The 21,032-nt window shown below is 39.4% G+C and overlaps 1 protein-coding gene across 2 annotated transcripts; it reads left to right on the top strand.

Moving 5' to 3' along the window:
• Positions 1-1,695: 1,695 nt before the first annotated feature.
• On the top strand, positions 1,696-20,999 carry fam193b (family with sequence similarity 193 member B). 2 transcript variants are annotated; one of them, XM_053651235.1, is made up of 10 exons: positions 1,696-2,079; positions 4,717-4,992; positions 11,135-11,321; positions 12,134-12,325; positions 12,412-12,736; positions 12,997-13,186; positions 15,452-15,685; positions 15,823-16,819; positions 17,305-17,380; positions 17,593-20,999. In XM_053651235.1, exons 1-10 carry the CDS (start codon positions 1,966-1,968, stop codon positions 17,687-17,689), a joined length of 2,688 nt encoding a protein of 895 aa, XP_053507210.1. In that variant the 5' UTR covers positions 1,696-1,965; the 3' UTR covers positions 17,690-20,999. The 2 variants fall into 2 exon arrangements, with proteins under 2 accessions (XP_053507210.1, XP_053507201.1); XM_053651226.1 differs by having other exon boundaries at positions 1,697-2,079; positions 12,131-12,325.
• Positions 21,000-21,032: the final 33 nt, after the last annotated feature.

Raw genomic sequence — 21,032 nt, 5'->3', positions numbered from 1 at the left:
AACACCCACAAAATATATCTGAAATTACAATTCCAGTTTACTGCATTTTCCAGACTACAAGTTGCAGAGTTTTTTGCCACATAGTAAACATGTAAATGTGTAAACATGTAAATAACTTCTAGAAAGGAATTACAGTTGTAAAAAGTATGTGGATTGATTTACTCACTCAAAATATGTTAAAAAAAAAATTCGATCCAAACAAGTTTAGAAAATAAGGTGCAATTGCAAAATGTTTTAAATTGAAAAAATCCTTTAAGTAATTTTGCCTAATTATTGAAAAGTAATCACATTTTGAGAGCCCTCTGATGGTGACCTTCACCATACAGTGTGATTACAGAAAAATAACTTCCTGGTCATGTGACATGGCATTTTTTTTGTTGTGTCAAGGCTAAAAGACCCCTTTTTCCATTTACACAGGAAAAGAGTAGTTTTGTATTATTGCCTATCAAAAAATTGGAGAACAATTAAGTGTTGCCATATGGCAACACCATGCAGTAAAGGGTTAATTAAAAATGTGTTAACATTTTTTACTTTATTTGTTGTGATGATAAATTAATATTTGATAATAAATTAAACCTAGCATGTTAAATGTTGCACTAAATTTCTGTTTTGTACTAAGGGTACGCAAACTTTTGCACTGAATTATGCATATGTCTACAGTATATGAAAACTGTGCTTGAGGTGAATATTTTACCCTCTGCCCCCAAAAGATAAAAATAACAGTAATAATAATAATAATAATAATAATGGGGTGTATGATTATTTTCGTATAACAGCACTGACTGTAGCGTGTTATTAAATGGGATAACACACTACAGACGGTGCTGTTATACGAAAATAATCGCAGCGATTTGCCAAAAATTACCATGTTTTTTAATATAACAATTGTTGCACATTTTAACGGTTTATAGTTAAATTTAATTTTGTGCAACGTCCGAGAAAAAAGTTAGTTCCTGTTCTTATTTATATAATAGCTGCGATAAACAGTCATTCCCTCACCAGTCTCACTTTTTTTTCCCTCTCTTGTGCAGATCTCTCTCTCTCTCTCTCTCTCTCAAAAATCTGAGCTTGTCTTTTTACCAAGAAACCAGAAAGCATAAACTCCTGTGCTGATGAACTTCACAAAAAAACATCACCACACCAACAATTATACATTTTCCAGCTGTTAACCAACACGTTTAAAAAATAAATTAATAAAAAATCTGTTTATTATTAATGTGTCTTAGATTATATGAGGCATCAACCATACAAGTCCCCACGTATCAGAACGAGCGCGTTAATATTAAGTCATTGTTCAGGTTACAGCCGGAACTACTTTCGAGCCGTGCTGTTAGGCGAAAATAATGCACACCTCTTGACCAATCGGATTCGAGCATTCAACCTCACTGTGTTATGATGCTTTTTAAAATTTGTCACTGAAAAGTAAAAGGTCTCTGAAATGTACTATGCATGTGTATTGGTAATTTATATACGTCGGAATTACATGCAACATTCATTTCATTTTCTGTCCAAAATTATTTTAAATAGAAGAAAAAATTATGACATATCATGTTTTTTAGACTGGATTCAATGTAATGTTTCCCCAAACATCAAATCAAACCAAAAATCTAAATAAGAGTAGAAATGTAAAAAGTACGTTGGTGAGGTCCGCGGTCTCACCCTGTGTTACCTGTACACTTTGCCCACAGTCAATATGGCGGCTAGTGCATGTTTTCAAGCCTGCTGAAGCCATTTCGCCCTCACTGTGCGTGTGACCTCTAACCCCGCGCAAACGTGCCATCATGCCAGCCCAGTCCGCCATATTGACTGTTGTCGTTTGCCTTGAGAAGAAGATAAGCAAGAACATTTGCGGCGCTTGGAAAAGAACAACAATTTTTATATATATAAAAAAACAAAACAAACCGAAACCGCTTTTCCGTCGAGCTCGCAAATCAGCAAGTCCGTGCCGAGTGGGAATTTATCGAGATGGCTAGGAAGAAGAGCAAACAGGCCGGAGTTGGGAATAAAGAGCAGAGTTTGTCGAAGAGCCTCGGCGGAGGAGGAGATGCAGGAGCAGCAGCTGCAGCCAGGAGCACTCAGGTAGCGTTAGCTCAACCGGCTAATCAGGCTAACTCAACCGTGGGCTGCATTCCAAACGCTTTCCTGGTGGACTTATGGTACACTATGTAGGGCGTAGAATCCATTATCACACATCCTACAGTAGTGCACTTATGTGGGGATTCCGGAGCTATTCAGGATGCGACTACAGCTTGGCTCCATCGCTTGCTTTACCTTATAGATCTTTTATTTATAGACATTTCCCTACAGATTATACTTGTTTTACTCGTACGCTGTTTAACGACTTGTCCGCCTTCGAGTTTCAAAAATTGTAAGTCATAAACATGTTTGCACTTAGCGAGCAAAGCCAACATTATATTCGGGCGGAGCACCTTGCCTGAATACATACATATTTTATTTCTTAAAACACAACCATTTCAGTGCAAACATTTGAACAAACTAGTTGTGCTTTTCTAGCTGTCTAGACGACTGGTTTGTTCAGGACGGCCTTACGTGCAAGCTGTAGAAACACGAAGCGTTATTTTCTTTACTCCGCACCCGCATTCGTGAAAATCCCTCCTTCCGCGCTCGATTGTGACGTCCTCCAAGGCAGCTTGCTGATTGGATCCTAGGAACGTCTGTTTGACGGATTGATGTTAACTCGCCAATCAGACCGGAGGAGACAGAAATTTGTTGGAATACGGGTGGTGGTGATGGGAATAACGACTGTCCGAAGCTAATGTCCTCGTCGCTGAAGTCCAGACAGTTTGTTTATGAACTTAATTACTTTTTTTAAAATTTGTTGCTAGAAAAAATTTACCACCGGCCTTTAATTTTGGGGTGAATACACCTGTTTCTTGAGCATCCCTGCTGTACTTTCAGTTTCGCTCCAACACAATGTGACAGCCGCCACACAAATGAGCAAGGGCAGTAGGAGAAAAGTCACCGTGTTCAGGACACGTTTATAGGAAAAGTCCACTCTGGAACACATTAAAAATTGTTATATTCAGCTATATGTGATGTGCACATGGATTTGTGGTGCTGGTTTGTTAGTTGGTCCTGTAGGGTCACTGTTCCTGTCAGAAGTTAGGGTTTGTCCCGCTCTGACATCACAGGGTGACTCTGTAATCGCTTGTGCTGTCACACTGGCGTTTAAAACGAGTACTAACGCTCAGATTTTGTTCTTGGCACCTAAAAACGAAAGAGCGACCATTTGTTTTTTTTGTTTTGTTTTTTTACTATAGACATTTTCTTCTAGATGTTTAAACGCCGGATTAAACGTCCCAGAATGCAGTGCGGCTGTATGACACTGAGCTGCAGCAGGGACTTGAATCGGCTAGTTCGTGATTGAAGAGGTGACGATGGCGTTGATGTTTACGTCGACATCAGTGTGAAAGTCGCAGCCAGGTTAGCTGATCGGTATGAGCAGGCAAGAGAGCTGGACAGACTGAAATACGAAAGCGTTAAAGCGCTGCTGCATCGCGCTCTTTAGAGATGAAACTGCTCCACGGTGGTTACTTTTCATAGGTACTCTTGATGTTAATAAGACAAACAAAAGCAGCCTAGGTTTAGGGGAAAAGACTTGGTTTATCATTTTACCTATGAAGTGTTGTGGTCTGAGTTATAGGGTTGGACATGGAAGTCATCACTGAAACATTTAAATTTTTTAAAAATTTATTTATTTATTTATTTATTTGATTGACAAGCTGTCTGAACTTAAACAAAAATCAGATGTACACGTAGAGATGATGTCGGTTCTGTCACATTCTGTAAATCATACGAGGACACGTCACGGACGATCGCTTTTTTAAAAATTATTATTATATTGTTGTAAGGCTTGTGTCAGCGCATGCTGCTGCTGATCATTAGTACGTTCAATTATTATTTTAAACTCATTACTCATCCAAGAGCCGGAGACAGTATACACAAGCGCCTCCTGGAGTGTCTCCTCACTAAAGACGTCTCTGTTCATGAAGAACAAGAGAGAATTTTTTTTGTACCCATATTAATACGCATAGGGTGTACATAATTTAGGATTATTTCTAAACATCACTTTTGAGTAAGTGTAAAAAAAAAAAAAAAAGTCAGGATCTTCGCAGGCGCCCAAGCAAAATGGTGGAAATGTTTTATTTATTTAACGTATTTGGAAGGAGTCTCCAGTGTCAGCGCTTTGTACCAGCAAGAGGTAAAGCTCTGATTTTTTTACATTTTCAGACTTGGGGGAAAGTTTTCATGATGGACGACTTCTGTCTTACTTTTTGTCTTATTAACTTCAAGAGAGAGGAAAAAGAAAGGCTGGAGGGAGAACGACTGTGTATAGCTGCTATAACAATGTCAGACATTCCACAGCATTAAATGTAACAATAAAAGGATCAAATAAATAAAGATGTTAGGATTTTTCAGATTATCTTCCTATAACTGCATGTGCCCATATGTTATATTCTCTACTTAATGGATTGTTAAACAGTTTATCCATCTTGTTGGATTAGATACTAATTTCAGTTGGTTTATTTGTGTTTTATTGAGCTCAGTCATTTATCATTGGGATATTTGTGCTGCTTGTCATTTTCCACAAAATATAGAATGTCGTGTTTGTAATTTTTGTGTGTTTATTAAACCGACTAGAGATTACAGTGAAAAGTGTATACCGTCTGAACTGAACTCCTTCCTGACCCACAGTCGGTGCACACGTGCTGCTTGCTGTGCCATCGGGAGTTTAAGGACTGGGGTTCGGGCCTGGCGAACGGGCTCCCAGGCCACGGCTCCAAGCTGGCCGATGCCGTCCCGGCGCTCTCGCAGGCCCTGCTGAGGGAGGCGCCCGGGCGCAAGCTGGCCGACGCCGTGCCTTCACTGTCGCAATCGCTGCTGGGCGAGGTGCCGCTGTGGATCTGCCAGAGCTGCCGCAAGAGCGTGGAGGAGGAGGAAAGGAGGGCGGTGCTGGAGCAGAGTGCGCCGGTGAGTAGGGAAGGGACGAACTCAGGATGCCGCTTTCTGTATGCACGTTTATTAAGAAATTTTTATACAAAGTGAAGCATCCTTGTCTGTTTATTCACTAATTCTGAGCTGATTGTGGAAACGGTACCCATGATCCCACTTTCTGGTGTCTCAAAGGTGTGTAAATTTTTAGAGCGATGAACAAATTCGCGTCTGTTCTGCTAACATCATATTTGGACCGGTTTGGAGATTTTGAGCTACCTCGGCGACCTCCTTGCTTGCGAAGGTCCGGATAAGCAGCCGAAATGTCCACAATTTCAGTTTCAATGCTTAACTATTAATGACTGCTGTAAATAAGACCTCAGTTAGTATTGGTTATGTTTTGTTTAACGCGTCACGTTATCGCTTTTGACTAGCGCCAGGAACTCTGAACAGACAAGACCTCTGAATTAAACTTAAACCTGAGATTAAACGCTTGATAAATAATAGTTAATAAACACTTCTCTGACTTTAAACATTGTTTTTGTAGCTCTCTCTCTCTCTATCTATATATATATATACATACATATAATGTGTGTGTGTGTAATTAATATATATATATATATATATATATATATATATATATATATATATATATATATATATATATATATATATATACACACACATACATATAATGTGTGTGTGTAATTAATATATATATATACATATATACACACACACACACACACACACACACACATACATATATATGTGTTTATTACATTAAACAATCCATGTTATCAGTTTGCTAATCAGACCAGAGAAGGTGAACAAAATAAAAATCTATAAAAGTATCTAACTCTTAAATCCATGATTGGTTTGATGCTATGTTAGTAATTGTAGCACTGGAGCGCTTTTCCTCAGTGTGATGTGACTTCCCCGAAGTGACACACGGAGATGATTATAAGATCACAGCGTGTCACTTTCTGCCACGCTCCTGCACTGTGGGGAAAAAACCAGTCGTGCAGGTCGTGGCGCATGATTGGTACGAGCGATAGACTGGTGCTCAAAATAAACATCAGCTATTAACTAGTGCTGCACCGTAATAACTAACCTAAATATCAAGATTTGTTTGAAACTCATTCTTCTTATACTTTTTCTTCTTCTTCTTCTACTTCTTCTTCTTCTTATTATTATTATCATCACAATTATTACGTTTATTGCACTGTATACCACAGCACTGTTGAATTCATTTTTCTATAACAGCACCTCTGACGGCGGTTCAGGCAGTGACTCACAGGCTCATATGAATGCCCTCATTCTAATACGTTATCGTTTATATTGCAACAGCTATAATATAGCGGACGCTTCATGTAATCGGGTTAAAAACCATGTGTAATTGTAGATCTGGAAGGAGTCTCCAGTGTCAGTGGTAAAGTTGTTAATGTCAGTTCCTCGTTAACGTTGTTTTTGTCTTATTGTAACATACAAACGTAACTGTAAAGTGGTAAAAGTATGACGGCATCCTTAAATCATTATAAAAGCTGTAATTGTTGTCAAATTGCTGTGGTATATGAGGAATAAAACACTTCAGGATTTGATTTAAAAAAAGAAAAAGATGACACTTTCATCAGTAAAATAGATGATTTGATATCCATAATATGTCAAAAGTGTTTTGTGGCATAATCATAATATGGATGTTCTTTATTTTATCGTCATAATGTCATGTACATTAAACACAACAGTGCATATGATTACTGTACAGTGCAGTGCAGAAAGGCATCAGTCACACAAATACTGCCGGTGAAACAGTGTGCACATGATGCTGAGAATATTACTAACTTTATCTGCCTAACTGTGATCATCATTAAAGAGTGATTAATTGTGCGTCGTCATGTGCACGATACAGATGTTCGGTACAAACGCTAAACAAGAGCCAGATCGTTTACTATTAAATTGAAGGCTCTTTCAAGAGCACAGTATTTAATCCTCTTATGATTTATTGCTCTGTGTGAGAGCTACTAAAACACAGTTCATGAATCTGGCCTTGACAGTTCAGACTAATGTGAAAACCAGCCCTGTTATTTACCACCCAGATTATAATGTTTAGTGCCTCCTTCATCATCATCATCATCATCATCCTCATCATCATCATCCTCCTGCTTCTTAAAATAGACTGAAATTGTACTCATCAGAGAGACAACGGTGTAACAGACGCTGCTCCATGTGTTTGTTAAACACAGTCAGTTTTGTCATCAGTGCTTTAGGACTGTTAGGAAAGTAGTAGTGATAATAATATTATTAATAATAATAATAATAATAATAATACGTTTAAACTGCATCTCAGTGGTTTAAAGCATGTCAGAAAAACAGAATAAAGAATTAAAAGGTAGTCACAAAGAAACGGTACAATAATAAAAACAGCACTGACACGGGGGAAATTTTATTTATATATATGTATATGTGTGTGTATATAAATATAAAATATGTAAATGTAATTTAAAATGTAGCTCAGTGCTTGAAGTTTTTAAGTTATGAAGAAAAGAGAGGCATTTTAATAAAAAATGCAACAAATAAAAGAAAATAATATGAAATGTAAAACTTTTATATTCTTATACAAATTATTTCATTAACAGAATTATTATATAACTGTAATATAAAAGTAATGTAAATAACCTGCTAGTAAAAGTAAGTCAATAGATATTTACTACTAATAAAATAAACATAATAAAATAAATCGTGACATCTTTTTATTGTATCTTTTTTTATATAATGATAAAATGAATGGACTTGGAGGCAGCTAATTAATTGATTTTATTTAATTGTCTGTCTATTTGTCTGTATATCTATCCATCTGTTTATTTGTTTGTTTTGCTAAACCTGAAATGGTAAACATTGCACAGATCCTACACACACAGGTTCTTTTTTAAAATTTTTTTTTTAATTTCAGTTCTACTCTATCATGAGCATAGAACAAACCTGTCTCGTGACAGTATTGCGGTATGATAATTTTTTGTAATATCGCCCACCCAGAGTGAAAAATATGCTTTAGCTGTTTCTTTTTAAATGAGTGACAGATGGAGCCTGATGGATTTGTCCTTGATAATGTGTTCCAGATCTTCGGTGCATAAAAACAGCAAGCTGCTTCAGCACTGCTTTCATACGTTGAATATGGAGAAGGTTAAGACTAGACGATCCTGATCTTAAGACATAACCTTTATACATCATTTATCAGTTATTCAGAGATGTCTAAAGGTTAAGAGGACCTATTATGCCCCTTTTTACAAGCTGTAATATTAGTGTTGGGTGTCCCCAGAAAGTGTCTCTGAAGTTTCAGCTCAAAATACCCCACGGATCATTTATTACACTATGCTGTAAATTCCCCTTTTTTGGGCGGAAGCAAAAACACGCTGTTTTCGTGTGTGTCTTTTTAAATGCAAATGAGCTGCTGCTCCCCACCCCCTTTCCAGAAGAGGGCCTTGCCTTTACAGCTCGTGCTTCGGATACTATGGCAACAACAAAGGCGGGTCAAGTACACTGTGTTCAAGAGCAGCCAATGAAGACCAGAGGTGGGGTTTTTTTGTTACAAACCTACGTAAGTCTGGAATTACTGATGACTCGCTTCAGGCTGTACAGAATCGGTTCTTTCTTTTGGGAGACAATATACTCCATTTGTTGTGCACTTTGATTTTTTTAAACTTTGCAGACTTTTTACATTCACAAACCACTATATAACACACTACATGAAAGGTAATATCTGAAAAAGCATAATAGGGGCGTTTTAAAAAAAAGTTTTCTAGTCAGTTCGAAAGGAAAGATGGACAGGCGTGATCCTGATTTAGAAAAAAAAATTTCTAGTGTTAATACTCTAATACATGTTACTTTGATCTTTATTTTTGAAAAATTATGTGAAAGCTTGAACATGGCACACAGAACTGTGCCATAATTTCTAAAACCCTATTTTTCAGCCAGATAGCTTAAGGACCTGTTTCTACGCTCAGGCTAAAAAATACCTGTCAATCAAACAGAGGAAACTCCTATAAACACTACAGCTTGTGGAATGTATGTGTGTGTGTGTCTGTGTTCGTCCATTAATTCTTTCATTGTGTTGTAATAGTTTGTATTACACGCCTTAAATGCCTCTCACACATCAGTGCGTCCATATTAGGTTTTAGCTCAACTCACTATCTCATAACGTTGTACTTTTATACAACCGGTTAGTTCCGGTCCACTAATTTGTTTGGACAAACGGTGTTCCAAGAGTGCCTTTATTTACTCTAAACTCATGGGACGACTCTAGGCTCGTCTGTGTTCACCATGTAAAATTCCACTTTCTAGTTCGAACAAAACGGTTACTACATTAGTCATCAGCGATCACCGCAAACGATACTTTTGAGTTAAATTATGAAAGCTCATCTGGTGAAGATGAAAAGGAAGAAGGGGCGCTAATTTTACCGGACTCGCCTTTAACAGGAATGTACAAATCAATGTGATGTTTGCACCGAAGCTACGACACTGATGTTGCAAACAAATACAATTTTCACCCAGATGTTAACTCTGATTATACGTACGTATGCTATGGCAATGCATGCCACAATCAGTGTGTTTTAATATTAATATTAAATTATGTAGCTTAACAGTGTTTGGGGTTTGAAGGCTTTGGGTGTGAACTTCCATTACCTGGTAGTAGGAGTTAGTGATGTGGCAAATTTCTGCTCCACAATACTTTGTGATTTCAGTGTTTTGAATATTTTCTTGACACATGATATGTATATACAAGTTTTCTAAGGTTTTGCTAACACAGCCGTCCGTACAGTTTTTTGTGATGCTTGATATGCTTGATTTAGTTGCGGCTTTTTTCACAATTTTTTGTGTTTTTATTTTTTTTTGCAAACAACTACTTGAATTGGCGGAATTGCAGAAATTAACATGAAATCAAGCAAACTCTGCAACGTTCTCAATTTTTCAAAATTACCGCAGATGTTCCGCAGGTTTCGGCCAAGACGTGTCTTGTGATGTCATCACGATACGCATTCAGCCAAAGCCCTCTTCGGTTCGCGTGTGTCGAACATGAGTACAGCTAAAAGGTCTCATTTACCAACAAGCATCACTGAAAGACCGTGCGAAACAATTTTGTGTGATTACAATTTTGCCATTTCAATTAGTTTTCCGCAAAAAAAAGCATAAAAAAACTAAACGAAACAAACCGCAGCTGAATCAAGCACTTTAGGTGGCAACAATCACAAGAAAACTCACTAAAATCCTGTATGGAGTGATTGTTGGTAAATATTAGCTGTACTCATGTTCGACGCACGTGAATCGAAGAGGCTTTGGCTGAATGAGTGTCGTGATGACGTCACATGACACGTCTTGGCCCAAATTCTGAAAAATTACAAGCTCCTCCAAATACTGCCGAGTTTACTTGATTTTGCGTTCATTTCTGCAATCACAAAATCCTTGAGGAACTGACTGACAAAGCGCCAACAAGGGCCATTACAGGTTAAGAGACTTTTGTTTAACATTTATTGAAATAATGTACGTTTTTCCTCAAAGAAAAGTAGGGAAATGAAACGGTTCTAAAAGCACAGGAAGCTGACAGTAACAACTTCAAAAGGTTTAGTGTGATTTTATAACCTCACGGAATTTTTCTGCTGCCAAGCCCTGCCTGATGGCAACATTATGAATTGCATTGTATGAATGGCTCCTTCAAACATGCGATATAAGCATGCGACAAAATACAAAAGTCACCGCTACTTCTACATAGACATGCCTGTGTTGAATATGACTATTTTGACCATGGTGCTAGTGTATATTGTGTATACAAATATATAAGCTACAGCTCTGATACAGAGTTTAGTGCACTATTAGAGGAAAATCCATGCCACAGTCGTACCAGTGCTGTTCTTAAAGGGCTCTTGCTAGATGATCTTATCCAAACAACGGCTTCCTGAAAGTGCACTGATTATTTACACACCACAGCCGTTCAGTGGAAAAGGCTAAACTTCCGCCTCCCGTTTCCAGTTTTTATGTGTAAACTGTTCCACTGTGCTGGCCATTTATGAAGCCGTTCTCATGCGTTTCCGCTGCTCGAACACACTCGCTGGCTTTGTGTTTGTTCAGAAAATTTTAGTAATTGTACCTGCAGGTGACTGATATTGCAGTGTGTGTGTGTGTTTTGCAGGTGCCGTTGTCCCACTCGTCCTCGTGTAAGTCGCAGAACTGTGGGAATGGTTACCCCGAACAGAACTCTGTAGACTGGGATCCCAGCTCCTTCCTGTCGGCCCGGAAGCTCTCGGGCCTTTGGAACTCAACACACTCGAACACAGGAGCTCACTGCACCCACGGCACTGCTACTCACTCTCAGCAAGGTGGGACCTCCCTCTGGGTCTCACGGAGATGATTTCCTGCCATCATGTGATCATGATTTTAGTAATTTTTCTTCCACATCACATTGCTCCTAACGTTCAGTATTTTCCTGGAGTGCTTTTATGGAGTCCGTTGTCGAGTTCTCGAATCTGATTGGTCAGAAGGTGTTCAACAGCAGCTCTGATAGTAATTCGGTCTACAAAGGCAAATCACAGGTTTATATCCACCCAACGTGTTTTATTCCTTTCTTACAACATGGGAAGTTTACTGTATTTAACATTATAAGAACCTCATTCTTCTACACATGTGATGTGATTTAGAGGCGACACTCCTTCCTCCTTCCTGCTGCCATTCTAGAAAGTTCAACACCTTCTGACCAATGAGAACGCCCCATTCAGCAGAGCCGTGCTATTCTTAGCCATAACAGGTCTAACAAGGTTATTTTTAGGTTATTCTTTCCATAATAAATTATTACCTTGTCTCAGCTATTCTACACAGGTCCCTTCTGGTCTATTTTTATTCAGGTCTGCTCTCGCCCATTCCAATAAAGGATTATCTATTATTAATTTTTTTTCCCCTGAAAGGAATACTCTTGTGCGTTTTTTCTTTTCTTTTCAACCTAATCTCACATTTATCCAGCACATTTATAGTATTATTTATTATAATCCATTCCCTTCTCTTGTGGTTAGTAACATATTTTTTTCCCAAACCACTTGAATTTCAATGTCTTAAAGCTGCATAGTGGAGCTTAATGTAGATCTGCGGTTATTATCCCTCACTGACTTTCCCTTGTGGCCGCTTGTGGTTGTAGCAGGCGGAACGGCAGGACCGACCTGTCACGATAAACGATCGTCTCACGAGGCGTCCGGGACCAAAGTGTGTCCCTACAGTCACCCAGCGTCCCCCAGTGCCACGTCCACCGCTACGCCACTCTCTACCTCCGCTGAGCTCTGCAAGACCTCGGCCAAGCACTTCAAAACCATGTGTAGGAGACCAACTCCTCCAGGTAGACATGCGCACACACACATGCGCACACTGGCTAAAAATATAAACTGCAGCGATCGTCACATTCTGCTCTTTTTATTTCCCCAGGTGAAGCGTTTCACCCAAACGAGCAGCACCAGCCGTCGGCGGATCTCTCCGTTCCACCCAACAGCCCGACGGGTCTCTCTTCTTCCCAGAATTCATCTCTGCTGCCCCCTTCCAGCAAACCCACATCCAATCAGCACGCTCCGTTCACTCCGTTAGTACCAAACCTTGGTGCCAAGCACCCGGGCGGGCAGGACAAACCCAGCGCCTGCAAAAACGCCAAACTGAGCTCCTCCATGATGGGCTGCAATCACCCGTGTAACGGACACAACACCAACGGTGCCGCGGCCTCCACTAACGTAGCTCATCTAACAGCCAGCACGTGCAGGTACGCCCCACTACGGGGATGTAATGAGAGATGTGGGAGATTTTTCTTAATCCTTGCAATTTAAATAATTCAGTGTAATCCTTTATGTAATGTCTTTTCTGAGGCAGTTCAGTACATTAGTGAAATATTTTATTTTGACTACAGATTGTTCCAGAAGCATTACTTTTTTTTTCTTTTCATTTTCGTTTCATTTTGAATTTTTGTTCTTTCGCAGTGTAAAGTGACGATGGCTGGGCCGTGTGTGTTTGTGGTGTTTATAGGGACCAGGCGTGTAAAGGGCACAAGCTGGTGAATGGTTCGTCGTTGTGCCAGCAGGCAGCGTGTGAGGGGGATGAAATGGAGGATGAGGACAGCGGCTCCGAGCGCAGCTCCTGTGCCTCCTCTTCCACGAACCAGCGTGACGGCAAATACTGCGACTGCTGCTACTGCGAGTTCTTTGGACATAACGCGGTAACTAAAATAAAGACATAAAGTTGCACTCAGATGAACTTGGTTATGGTCATGATTTAATATGAACCACTTGTTTCCATCCAAGTTACGTTTGGAACTGTGATAGGGGAGCTGATATGGTCGTAGAGGAGCTGATATGTAGCACAAGGTTCTGTTTTAAACCCAATGTTATTCTCCTTTTATATCCAGCCTCTTGGATATGTAATTCCCAAAAATAATATTGCAAATAGTAATAATATTAATCAATCATCAAACTGCTTTACAGTGCCCTCCACTAGTATTCACACCCTTGGTAAATATGAGCAAAGAGGGCTGTGAAAAAATGTCTTTGTGTTGTTTAATCGTTATATTTTTGTTAAAAATAAATCACAAAAATTCTCTGCTCTCATGGATATCAAACGATTACAAACAGAACACGGGTTTATCAAAAAAATATTTGTTAAATATAGGTGTGCCACAATTATTAGCACCCCTATGAATTCATATGAGAAAAATATATTTGAAGTATATTCCCATTATTATTTTATAGTTTTTAATACACTTGGTTGACTGGGAACAGGAAATTGTTCAACCATGACTTCCTGTTTCACACGGGTATAAATATAAGGTAACATACAGGCCAAATTCCCTTAGGCATTAATAACAATGGGTAAGACCAAGGGATATATCTGTGATGTATGGCAAAAGGTTGTTGAGCTTCACAAAATGGGAAGTGGCTATAAGAAAATAGCGCACGCATTGAAAATGCCCATTTCCACCATCAGGGTAATAATTAAGAAATTCCAGTCAACTGAAAATGTTAGGAATCAACCTGGAATTGGACGTGTGTCTATATTATCTCAACGCACCGTGAAGAGGACGGTTCGAGTGGCCAAAAAATCTCCAAGGTTCATAGCTGGAGAATTGCAGAAGTTAGTTGCATCTTGGGATCAGAAAGTCTCCAAAAGTACAATCTGTATATCACCTACATCACCACAATTTGTTTGGAAGGGTTTCAAGAAAAAAGCCTCTACTGTCATCCAAAAACAACCTCAAGCATCTTCAGTTTGCCAGACACTACTGGAACTTCAAATGGGATCGGGATCTATGGTCAGATGATGGTTTTGGTGCACACAGAGTGGTAGACATATGGAAAAGTACCTCATGTCTCTGTCAAATTTCAACAGATATTAAATGAAAACTTGTCTGCCTCTGCCAGAAAGCTTAAAATGGGCCGTGGTCGGATCTTCCAAGAGGACAGTGATCCAAAACATACATCAAAATCAACACAAAAATGGTTTACTGACCACAAAATCACTGTGCTGCAATGGCCATCCCAGTCCCCTGACTTGAAACCCATATAAAACCTGTGGGGTGAATTAAAGATGAGAGTCTGCATGGGGAGAGATTCTGTATGGAGGAGTGGTATCATCTCAGATCCATTGCCATGTATTCTCCAAGCTTATCAGGCATTATAAGAGAAAACTCAGAGGTGTTAACTTGGCAACGGGAGGTAGAACAAAGTATTGACTAAAAGGGTACCAGTAATTGTTGCACATCTATATTTAACAAAGATTTTTTTGATAAACTTGTTTTGTTTGCAATTGTTGATATCCATGAGAGCAGACAATTTTTGTGAATTTTTTTTTTTAATCAAAAGGTTGAACAATAAAGACAAATTTTCACAGCCGCCTTTGCTCATATTTACCAAGGGTGCCAATATTAGTGGAGGGCACTGTAAATATTAAAAGATTAGAGTATTTAAAGGTATAATAAAGACACATTATACAATGTATGATGACTCATGCAATTAATATTAGCCCTTAAAATCATTAGCAAGATCATACAATGATCAGAATGTTGGACAAACAAATATTGTCTTAATAAGGACGTAAAAGCATATGGCATTCCTGATGATCTGCGATTCCAAAGTTCCTGAGATTCAAGTGATAATCTGGATTAACAGAAGTGTTCAGGCTGGGTTATACCGGTTCAGGAGATCAGCAAGATATGCCTCAAATGGGACTGTGTAATGAATGCAAAACTTGAAAGATCTAATCTAGTGCTGTAATTAATTTTCTTTCTATAATACAGTACATCATAACTAGAAGCAATGTTCATATGCAGTGAGTTATGCTAATAGGTAGCCTATAATCCTATAGTTTAAGCCATGATTCTGTTCAAAAGCTCGGGAAGTGCTAATAGGCCGAATTGTTCAGCTGATGCCGAGTTATTCCATCAAAATAAATTTAAAAAATGACCTACATGAGGCATTTCGTCCTGCAGCCCCCTGCAGCTCCCACGAGCCGGAACTATGCGGAGATCCGAGAGAAACTCCGCTCTAGACTGACTCGTCGTAAAGAGGAGCTGCCTCAGAGGCAGGACCTGGACCCGGCTGTAACGAGCGCCATAGATCACCGGGACGTCGACGAGCTCCTCCACTTCATCAACTCCACAGAGCCCAAAAGGGTGAACAGCGCCAAGGCCGCCAAACGTGCTCGCCACAAACAGAAGAAGAAGGTACGGCTTCTTGAAGACATTTGAGTCAACACTGAGGCACAGATTATACTAACAAAAACTCGCATCAAGTGTTTCTATAGTACAGATTTTAATATGGAATATTAATCTTTGCTTTTACATGCCTATGTTCTGTCCAGGAGAAGGAGCGTGCACTACAAGCATGCAGCGAGCAGCGTTTGTCCTCTTCTCCTCAGCCAGAGGAAGTGGAGGAAGTGGAGGAGGAGGAGGAGGAGCGTGCTCCAGATGGTGAGGCTGGACGGCTACTCGAGTGGCCTCAGCTGGAACTGGAGCGCGTCAACAGCTTCCTAACGTCTCGCCTGGAGGAGATCAAGAACACCATCAAGGACTCCATTCGTGCATCGTTCAGCATGTACGACCTCAACCTCGACGTCAGCGACTTCCCCAAAAAAGCTGCCTCGCTAGAGGGCCAGCGCCTGCTGCCTCACCTCAACGGTTCAGCGACCGAGCCACAGCAGATCGACCTGGACCTCGCGCCGCTCTCGTTCAAAAACTTTAAAAAGAGCGTGAAGATTCTCCAAGGCCTTACCAGCGAGAATAACAACAGCAGCCCCCCTCCCACCCCCACTACGCCCACCCCCACAAACAACAATACCACCATCAACATCACTCCTGCGCCTAACGACGCACCCAAATCCAAAGACGAGACCAAGAACGCCACGGGCAACGCCGCCAAAGCAAAGAAGGGCAAGAAAAACCAGCGGCAGCAGCAGGAGCAGGTGTCCCAGGAGCAGCAGGTTAACTCCAAACCAGCTAAAGTGACATCTGGAAATCAGGAGAAAAGCAGTGAGGTGGAAAAAGGAGCCAGGGGAGGGTGCAGAGGAGCCCAGCAGCACGGGGAGTGTCAGAAAACCGGTAGCAAAAAGATAGAGGAGAGCAAGCAATCCTCCAAGCACAACGGCAACGCAGCCTCGAATGGGAACCATCACTCGGGTTCCAACACGCAGAGGGGGAAGAACGAGAACGAGACGCGAAGCAACAAATTGGAGCACGAAACAGACGGGAAAAGCAACTCAAACAATGTAGTCAACTTTCAGAACTCGCAGCAGCAACAACAGTCCAAAGGAAAGAATAAGAAGAACAAGAGCAAGACGGAAAAGTCCAGCAGTGCTATCGGTAAACTAATTTTTACAACAGGGTGGCATAGGGCTAAAATATCATACCACCATACTTGAGGACATTTCTACACAATATACACAATATATAATTTAGCTAACAAACTGTCTGCAAAACATTAGTAAAATAAACAAAACCTTTTTTTGAATATATATACTTTTCTTTAATGCCTACAGAAAAAAAAATCTTAAATCAAATCAATGTAATCCATTTACTGTCATTTAAAATGTAATTTGTAAAAACATAAAATGTACTTCACCATACCAACAATATCTCAGAAAACTGTATTGTGTAATCATTTATCATGATGTCCATATTATATCAATATATGGACCAGCCCTAGTGTTTCGCAAAAAATGAGAGCCTTCTGATTATTTCTTTTTGTTTATTGATATTTTCTTGCTGTAGCCTTTCTTGTTTTATTTAGATCTATTTATATTTATTTATTTATGTCAATAATTAATATTTTTTTTGCGCCTCAATAGATGATGTGTTCCTCCCTAAAGATCTGGATCCGACGGAGATGGACGAGATCGATCGCGAGGTCGAATACTTCAAGAGGTGAATCTTCATCTACAAATCAGCATATTATCCCATTCAGGAGTGAACGAATCACATGTTCAAATGCACTTGTTTGCTGCACACCTACGAATAAACAACTAATATCCCTGATGCGAAATCTGCTTGTCCAGAGCTCCTGGTTTGTGCACTCCTGACACTGATCTGTTGATGTACTTGTTTTAATCTCTTTGTATCATTGTGTCTCCCCCCAGGTTTTGCCTCGATTCAGCTAAACAGACACGACAGAAAGTGGCTGTGAACTGGTCCAACTTCAGCCTGAAAAAGATGCCGTCGAATGCAGCGCAGTAACATAGCACTCACTCACACAAACACACACAACACACACACGCCTGGATGATGGTAACCAGAGAACCCCACCAACTTCCCAATAGGACTCGACTCTCTCGACCACCTGATTGGTCACTCTATAGTCTATAGCCACTGTACTCCTGATCTGATTGGCTGGAGGTCACCGTCTGTCTCTGCCTCCCTCAGTGCGCCACGGGACTGTAATAGTCACACAGTCTGTAATCGTCCACCGGAGAGTTTTTTTTTTTTTTTTACTGTATCTCTTAGTAGAGCGAGGTCACTCGCAGGAAATCTCATTGCTTCATTTTGTAGTGTGTAAATATAATGATTTTACAATAAAAAAAAAAAAAAAAAACTGGTTTTAAACTCCAACCCATGGCACACCTCGGCCCGGTCACCCCACAATGTCTATTTATTTATTCTTCTGTTCCAAAAGGTACTTTTTAATTCTGACATGTGCTCATTGACAAAATAGTGCAGATACTGACAACATTACAGAAATGACATTGGGTGTTTTGGTCGCAGAGTGTGGAGGGGAAACTTTTTGGACTTGTCTGTATCAAACGTCTCAGTAGAAGCATTCCGAAATAAATACGTTATATTTATTTCCCAGCACGCACCATTTTATACTGTTCACCTCTCGCAGTAGTTGATTTTCCTTAAATTATGATGAAATCTGTAACTTATGCTATATAATAGCTCTATCACATCTCGCAACAATTTCGCAGACTTGACCTGATTTTAGATCAGTATCAAGGGTGCCAACATTTTTATGGTTTAGACGCATTTGCGGCATTTAAGTAAAACACCGGAAAACTACCAAATGTGAATGAAAATCAAGGTTGCAATTTGAGAAATACACGTTTGCGGTTTCTTTTCTGCATACAGACGTTATTTACTACGTAAAATCTTGTGAGCCAATAGAAATCAAGTAGGCAGGGCTGTCTTTTTTTGTTTGTTTGTTTGTTTGTTGTTGTTTTTTTGGGTGGGTGGGTGGGTGGGGTTCTGTGGTAAGAGATGTTGCTTATTATGAAGTAGCACTCATGCTCTGTTTTATTACTGCTGCTTGGTGCACATTTTAAGGGGTGGATGGTGGTTTTTTTTTTTAAGTTTTTTTTTTTAAAATATGTATCGCATCCACCATTATGTGCCAGATTTATTTTTATTTATTTCTGTTTTGTTCCTCTGAGACGTGTGATCAATACAAGCCCGGGGACATAAAGTACTTAAAAAGGTTAGTGTGGGACCATGTAAAACATATTTGCCCTTTCCCCTTCTTCTTATTATTATGAGTATTCTTGGACATGTTGGACAAATTTTTAAAAACGAAACAGCAACAAAAAAAAAAACACTAATATATACAGCAATGGTGTATCTAATACCTGTGTCTAACACTTTCATCACATGAAATCCTCAAAGAAAAAGGGAAAAGGTCGATGAGACTTCCCTTGCATGCCTCTCCAAACTGACGGTTGGGTTCCAGATGAGCACTGGGCGTTCTCCGGGTTCAGTCTTGTCTTTGTGCTCCTGAGAATCCTCCTCTGTAGTCGTACGGCTGTTCGGCTGCGTGCCGGTCGCTCAGCCTCCCTCTCTCTGTAGTCGCTGCTTGTTGTAGTTTGGCTTAGACCGAGTTCAGATGGATTAAAAAAAAAAAAAAAACAACTTCCTGTCCCGGTGTTTTCTATGTCACGTTCGGTATCGAGGACCTGTATTTAATTTTTTTTCTCTCTGTTAATGATCTTCAGCGCCATGGTACAACATTCATGGCGTTAAGCCTGATTATCGCTCTGCACGTGTTCGTATGTGTCGCCACCTTCATACCTTGAATAGACAAAATCTTAAAATAACGATTCTGTCGGGACCTGGGAATAAAATCAATGACCGACGACGCTCCGTCTCTTTCTCGGCTCGAGATGAAAAACACGATGAGTTTTTTAAAAAATCTGTTCGAGCTGTCATTTTCCTGTTCTACATCTCTGATGCTATCCAGGTTATATTGAAATAGGAGACATTATTTTAAATGTTTGGAATGTAGATTTATACTATACCATTAAAGGCCAAGTGTATGTTGGCTTTTTTTGTTGTTTTCTTTTTCTTTCTTTCTTTTTTTTTTTTTAATTATTCACTTTTGATACTGTGAAAATCTTTCATTCAGAAAGATTAAAACATGACAGTTTTGAAAAAAAAGAAACAAGTGTCGTGTTTGATTTCTGTCAGAATTTTTAAGGAATTCTTACGCTAAAATGGTGTAGTGTAGAGATCATTGGATTATATATGAACAGGCAGACAAATCCACAAGTATTGGCACCCTTTAAGAGAACAGGCAGAAACGATTGTATAAAATTGTCTAAATCTAAATTTTCCAGTCAAACAGTAGGAAAAATTATCCCTTTTTTTGTGTGTGTCTGTGTTAAAGCCACTGTTATAAAAAACATTTATTATATTATATTACCACTTGTGGCAAACTATGTATTTGTTTATTTTTGTATCCATCTATCTAGTGATGTATTTTTTTTTTTTATTGACTCCCAAATGTTTTATTTATTTATTTATTTATTTTTATATAACTGCAAACAAATTGTCATTGTCTACAAAAAAAGAGAAAAGTTTTCAGTCTTCAGAAACTCTGTGGGTGACTTATCCTGATGCGGTTTATTTTGCCTCTTGGGGTTTCAAAATCAAGCTGTTTGGAAAGGTTGCATGAAAGAAAACCTTCCTTGAAAGCCTATACCCCCAGCCCCTTTGTGGATAAGAGTAAAGACTCCCTGCTTTAAAGGGTTTCTTCAACCATTACTAGATCAGCCTCAGTGATATAATAGTTTTCATCTGAGGTTTCAGTGAACATTAACAGTAGGGGTGCTATCCATCCATCCATCCATCCATCTTCTATACCGCTTATCCGTTTCAGGGTCACGAGGAAACCTGGAGCCTATCCCAGGGAGCATCGGGCACAAGGCAGGGTACACCCTGGACAAGGTGCCAATCCATCGCAGGGCACAATCACATACACACTCACACACCCATTCATACACTACGGACACTTTGGACATGCCAATCAATAGGGGTGCTAATAATTTGTAAATCAGTGTTTGCAAAGCAAAACTTAAAAGCACATTTTGGTTTTAAATCAACTTAATGGTCATGTGTTGAAAATACACATTGTCATCATGTGTTTACCAACCAAATGTCACTTATTGCTTGCGTTATATGTTTATTTTTAATTGGTCAAGAAGGGTGCGAATAATTTATCAGTATGGTTAATATAAATTAAACACAGTCTTACACAACCTCAAACTTCGTAAATTTCTGTTCATGTATGAGGCTTATAAACGACAAAGGTTAA

This window comes from Ictalurus furcatus, chromosome 2 (genome assembly GCF_023375685.1).
Source record: "Ictalurus furcatus strain D&B chromosome 2, Billie_1.0, whole genome shotgun sequence".
NCBI lineage: Eukaryota > Metazoa > Chordata > Actinopteri > Siluriformes > Ictaluridae > Ictalurus > Ictalurus furcatus.
Note: the sequence above shows the minus strand (reverse complement) of the source record. Positions and strands in the feature narration are given on the sequence as shown.